The sequence below is a fragment of the Salvelinus fontinalis genome, chromosome 2 (assembly GCF_029448725.1).
Source record: "Salvelinus fontinalis isolate EN_2023a chromosome 2, ASM2944872v1, whole genome shotgun sequence".
NCBI lineage: Eukaryota > Metazoa > Chordata > Actinopteri > Salmoniformes > Salmonidae > Salvelinus > Salvelinus fontinalis.
Window position 1 is genome coordinate 72,644,636 of NC_074666.1, and position 6,642 is coordinate 72,651,277.

Below are 6,642 nucleotides of genomic sequence, written 5' to 3' on the forward strand. Positions count from 1 at the left end.
TTATGACTACCCCCCCCCCCCCCCCCCCTACATTTACTTAATCTGGTTAAGAGGAAGAAAAACATGACCTGTACTGATTACTGATAAAAGAGAAACATCAACACAAGAAAATCTACAAATGAAACAACTTAGGCCACCATGAAAAAGCCTTGTCTCAGTCATTCTGGTATGAAGGAAAAATGTCAGGGTACCAACACACAGCATCAGTAGTGAATTACATAACATATCTTCTTTTATTACCCAGACTGATATACCAATATACCCTCAAATGTATCTGGTTTAAATATAAGATGGAAAAAATCTATAGAAACTCAAGCACACGATCATAGGAAAATTCTTCACATGCGTATCTGCCCTCTCATTGGCTAGAATGTTCCCACCTGATCTCACCTGCCTACCATCGTTGAGGACATGCATTTCCATTATTAGAGCGGCCCCTCGAATACCCCTTTTGCCCTAAGAACAGCCTCAATTTGTCGGGGCATGGACTCTACAAGGTGTCGAAAACGTTCCACAGGGATGCTGGCCCATCTTGACTCCAATGCTTCACACAGTTGTGTCAAGTTGGCTGGATGTCCTTTGGGTGGTGGACCATTCTTGATACACACAGGAAACTGTTAAGTGCAAAAAACCCAGCAGCGTTGCAGTACTTGACACAAACCGATGCATCTGGCACCTACTACCATACACGTTCAAAGACACTTAAATCTTTTGTCTTGCCTATTCACACTCTGAACGGCACACATACACAATCCATGTCTCAATTGTGTCAAGGCTTAAAAATTATTCTTTAACCTGTCTCCTCCCCTTCATCTACACTGATTGAAGTGAATTTAACAAGTGACATCAATAAGGGATCATAGCTTTCACCTGGTCAGTCCATGTCATGGAAAGATCAGCTGTTCTGTTTTGAATACTCAGTGTATAGCAACATATTGTGTTACAACGCCCCCTGTTGGAAGTAAAGTAGGACTACTGTGATTTTACTGTCGAGGTGTATTGTTACAATGTTGTCATGTGAAATTAAATGTGTCCATTGGTTTAGCATTGTTGACAATGCATAAAAACATATTTTTTCTGAAGTGATGAACTTCGAATATTCCACCATATTTTCAATGCAGCTCCATTAATTATTTTAGGCTGGCGGTTGTGCCGTTGCCCGAGAAATATAACAGGTGTTTTCGAAGTTGTTCTTATAACAAAAGTCACAAGCTACTTACTTATTTTTACGTTTGGTGGCATCATGTTTTTTCGGCATAATTTCTTGCCTTATCCTACTTTTTGCTTGCTGGAAATCATGCTAGGCACCATGTTGACAAGTTGCCAAGGGGAGGTGACAAGTATGACCATTTAAAGGTTATCTGCATAAAGCCAAAAAAAGGAGTCGGAGTCTGTGTAAGTGATAGTAGGTGATAGTAGATTCACGAGTATATAGTTCATACATTTTTCATGGCTGCCTATAGTATACTTGTGCTATAATTTGTTGACTTGTTATGAACGTTAGTGAAACATATTTTATTTAAAGCCAGTGTTATTAACAATAGTCAAATAATAATGAACATTCGATCTTGTTCATATGGTTTATTCATCTCTTTACCACTAGATGCCAGCATTTTCATCAACTGCTAGCTACATTATAATGATCCTAAACTGTGATACCCTGTTCTTTATCCACAGGGCTGTTTTAAGACACCATGCATTCTCTGTTTTATGTAATCACAGAATGACTGGCTCCTGCTAAGGCGTACAGCTGACATAAATAGGATCTTAGGGATTTTGTCATTCTTGGTGACAGGAGAAGTCCACAGATCCCTGCATGTTCAGGAACATGAGACGAGACACATGGTCAGATTACTCCCTGGCGTCAACGCCCATTCTGAGCTAAGGTACTGTCAGCTGTAGCGGTGGAGGGCTCAAGCATAGCAGCAGCTCTGCCTCTGGTTCCATGTGAAGGGATTTAAGAAACAAGCTTCTCTATTCATGGCTGTATTCTTTTGTATGCAGGCTGCAGGACATTGTAGACACTGAAGGCAGGCTGCATCTGAGACACTGTGGCAGTGGGACTGAGGAAAAAACATCTAAGGATTGAAGTGAGAGAAACATCCAATAGGGGCCAACAGATATGATACCATACATACATTGAGCTCCACAGGAAGTTGTTGAGGGGAGGACGACTCATAATAATGGCTGGAACGGAGCAAATGGAATGGCATCAAACACATGGAAACCATATTTGATACCATTATACTATTTCCGCTCCAGCCATTACCACGAGTCCATCGTCCCAAATTAAGGTGCCACCAACCTGTGTTGAGCTCTCTTATCCACCTGACTTCAGCCTGAAACTCTTCAACCTCTAAAAGGTTATTTGGGAATAATCTATTTGGCAGAGGAGAGACACTGTGGAAACAGAACAGACCAAAGTACTAGACAGTGTTTGTTTTGTTAAGTGAAGTTCAATACTCGCCACCACTGTGGAACTAGTTGGTATTCCACCCCTACACTGTCTCTGTGTTCTGTTCTGCTGCTGTGTTCTGTTGGACTCCTCAGTGTAGCGTTACTTCCAGGCCAGCATGGGCTCAGTGGGTGTTCCTGTACACTGCGCTGCCCTGTGATGCCCTAGCACTGCCTACCGCTGCGTGGCTGGACTGAAGAGCAGGTTGGCGGGCAACTTCTCATTCCTCCACCTCCTCATCCCAACTGGCGGTGGGCACCTTATCACCAGACTCAGATGATGGAGCATCCACTCATCTCTGTCTGGGCTGCTCTTCACTGTTTCCAGGTCATCATCTTAGTCTAACTTTTAGTTCAGTTTTGATTGTTTTGGTTCATTTATAATGACATTTATTGTCTGTAATAACCACTGAACCATAGCCGTCATTTTGATTTTGACTCAAAGCCGTTTTGATTTGTGAGCAGCAGGGCAGTGCCAATTCACTTGCCAATAACACCCAGTGCCTCGCTGAGAACAGTGAACCTCAGCAGGTCATTGCTTTTGAACATCAGTCAGAAATAAAGTCAGCCAAAACTCTCTTGAGCACAGCATGTTCAGGAGCCCTGACTATGCCACAAACCATAAATCAATTCATCACCAACTGTGGGGCCAACAGCAGTAGAATACAAAGGGATATATCCGATGCCTATTTTCAGGGAGGCACCATTGAAGTTGATGTAACACAGCTTTAGAAAGAGAACATTACGCAGTGTCCTTGAGACTGGAGAATAAGCACAAGCAACCTCCCACAAGCCATTGCTATTCAGGATTATGACTAATCTTTCATTCCAAAATGTGCCTGACTAAAGACTATCTAGACTAACTCCCCTGCTAGACTATCCTTGGTCCATTATGTATTGTATGTAATTAATGCAAATATGATCCTCATGCAGTATAAATGTGCAATGTGTATCTGCAATACTGTTCAAGGGCATTGTTTTTGTATGTCAATTCTAGCCTGCAGTGCAGTGCACAACAAACTCCAGACAAAAAGGGAAGTGCTTCTTTTGACAGTGAGACTAATTGCTGTATATCTTGTCCTGTGATGCATTATGATGCTGTGCTGTGTTTCTGAGTTCAGTCAGTCTCTTCTTAGTAAAGTTTCTCTGGCTGTCCTGATGGTGGCTGGTGACTGGCTGTGTCCTGGTGGTGGCTGATGACTGGCTGTGTCCTGGTGATAGCTGGTGACTGGCTGTGTCCTGGTGATGGCTGGTGACTGACTGTGTCCTGGTGGTGGCTGATGACTGGCTGTGTCCTGGTGGTGGCTGGTGACTGGCTGTGTCCTGGTGGTGGCTGGTGACTGGCTGTATCCTGGTGGTGGCTGGTGACTGGCTGTGTCCTGGTAATGGCTGGTGACTGGCTGTGTCCTGGTGATGCCTAGTGACTGGCTGTGTCCTGGTGGTGGCTGGTGACTGGCTGTGTCCTGGTGGTGGCTGGTGTCTGGCTGTGTCCTGGTGGTGGCTGGTGACTGGCTGTGTCCTGGTGGTGGCTGGTGACTGGCTGTGTCCTGGTGGTGGCTGGTGACTGGCTGTGTCCTGGTGGTGGCTGGTGTCTGGCTGTGTCCTGGTGGTGGCTGGTGACTGGCTGTGTCCTGGTGGTGGCTGGTGACTGGCTGTGTCCTGGTGGTGGCTGGTGACTGGCTGTGTCCTGGTGGTGGCTGGTGACTGGCTGTGTCCTGGTGGTGGCTGGTGACTGGCTGTGTCCTGGTGATGGCTGGTGTCTGGCTGTGTCCTGGTGGTGGCTGGTGACTGGCTGTGTCCTGGTGGTGGCTGGTGACTGGCTGTGTCCTGGTGATGGCTGGTGTCTGGCTGTGTCCTGGTGGTGGCTGGTGTCTGGCTGTGTCCTGGTGGTGGCTGGTGTCTGGCTGTGTCCTGGTGGTGGCTGGTGACTGGCTATGTCCTGGTGGTGGCTGGTGACTGGCTATGTCCTGGTGATCAAATCAAATCAAATGTATTTATATAGCCCTTCTTACATCAGCTGATATCTCAAAGTGCTGTACAGAAACCCAGCCTAAAACCCCAAACAGCAAGCAATGCAGGTGTAGAAGCACGGTGGCTAGGAAAAACTCCCAGTCTCACTGGCTGGTGACTGACTGTGTCCTGGTGATGGCTGGTGACTGGCTGTGTCCTGGTGATGGCTGGTGACTGGCTGTGTTCTGGTGATGGCTGGTGACTGGCTGTGTCCTGGTGATGGCTGGTGACTGGCTGTGTCCTGGTGATGGCTGGTGACTGGCTGTGTCCTGGTGATGGCTGGTGACTGGCTGTGTCCTGGTGGTGGCTGGTGACTGGTTTGTTGTTGTACACTGAGTATATCAAACATTAAATACACCTTCCTTATATACCCACTTTTGCCCTCAGAACAGCCTCAGTTCATAAGGGCATAGCCTTTACCAGGAGGGATGCTGGCCCATGTTGACTCCATTGCTTCCCACAGTTGTGTCAAGTTGGCTGGATGCCGTTTGGGTGGTGGACCGTTCTTGATACACACAGGAAACTGTTGAGGGTGAAAAATCCAGCAGCGTTGCAGTTCTTGACACAAACCGGCATGCCTGGCACCTACTACCATACCCAGTTAAAAGGGACTGAAACCTTTGGTCTTTCCCATTCACCCTCTGAATGGCACACATACACAGTCCATGTCTCAATTGTCTCAACGCTTAAAAATCATTTTTTAACCTGTTTCACCCCTTCAGCTACACTGATTGAAGTGGATTCAACAAATGACATCAATAAGTGATCATAGCTTTCACCTGGATTCACCTGGTCAGTCTATGTCATGAAAAGAGCAGGTGTTCTTAATGTTTTGTATACTTCAACTACTGCAGCTTCACAGTGGGACTTGGCAGAGCAAAAAAGAAGATCAGAGAGAGGAGAGAGAGAGGAGGATTGGGAAGAGTGTGATGGACAGGTGGTGTGCTGCTCATGTCCTCTTCAGTTCAGTCACACACAGGCTGGCATGAAGATACACAATGCAAGTGGGTAGCACTCTCACATCCGAGGCCACCAGGGGCTATATCCCACTGAATTAAAAAGTGAGGATCTACTGTGGGGTTAAATGAATAAAATAATAACAAAATCAAAATAACAGTCAGCTTTAATCCCTGTAGGGCCTATGAGACTGGTGGAAATCTATTTGTTCCTTTTCCAATCCTCAGATTACTACTGTGGTACTACCCAACAGCAAATATGCTGTCTGATCACTGAGAACAACTTGGCACTGTGTATTTTCAGTTATTTATAGACAAAGAAAAATGCCACATTTGCAAATACCAGTCCCATTATGATTACACAATACAAATATGGACCATGTACATAGATGTTTCATACGGATGACATCATCTGATCATTTAATTAGATTTTCAAAACTATAACTGCATTAAATCACAATCTTTTATCAATTTGATGCACTGTAGCTAACCCTTCAGCAGTGAATAGTCACAGAGAACAGCTCAGTCTAATGGACTCAGCGTTCATTCTCAGATTGATATAGGATCTAATCATGGGGCTATGGCATAACGAAGATCACTTTGAAAACCGCCCTCTGAAGCCAGTTCAAAGTGACATTTACTTTGCTGCATTCCCTCTGTGGATATAAATAAATAAGAGCTTGAAGAAAAAGGAGGAGCAGCTTTTAATCCTGTCGCTTTGATTTGGCAGGCAGCAGAGAGTGGAAGCAGGGTGGCATGGCGTGCTGGCCTGCAAGTGGAGGTGAGGACAGAGAGCATGGCTGAAAGCTAGGGAACACAAAGACCTCAGCCAGCTGCCCCGAGGGTGAGGACGGTCAGAGGGTTGGAGTGCCTCACTGCTAAAGGGATGAGACTGAACTACTTTGACTTTTACTGTGACTAAAGAGTGGCTCATCCCATCTGGTCTCCTGCATTAGGAGTAGTATTGTCTGTGTAGGGAGCTACTTGCAGACTGCTTCACCAAGGCAGTGTGTGGTGTGGTTAGAACATACTGTGTGAAGGACACTGTGCACAATGCAGTACATCACTTCAAATACACAAACCTCTACTTTGTTTAAATTGAGGCCATGTTTTGGATACCACACTATCCATGTATGTGCGTCATCATGTCAAAAAGCATTCAAATTCTGGTTTATATTTGGTTGCAGATGTGTCATAGTCAGTGCAATCCTTAGGTGAACCT

At 45.5% G+C, this 6,642-nt stretch overlaps 1 protein-coding gene across 1 annotated transcript in view; it reads right to left on the reverse strand.

Annotated features, from left to right (window-relative positions):
• Window positions 1-3,575: 3,575 nt before the first annotated feature.
• LOC129867326 (uncharacterized) overlaps window positions 3,576-6,642 on the reverse strand; it is a 3,838-nt gene continuing 771 nt past the window's right edge. The window contains exons 2-3 of the mRNA XM_055940656.1: window positions 4,573-4,796; window positions 3,576-4,421 (exon numbers count right to left, since the gene is read on the reverse strand). Coding sequence (XP_055796631.1) covers window positions 3,576-4,421; window positions 4,573-4,796 — 1,070 coding nt within the window. The remainder of the gene's footprint in view (window positions 4,422-4,572; window positions 4,797-6,642) is intronic.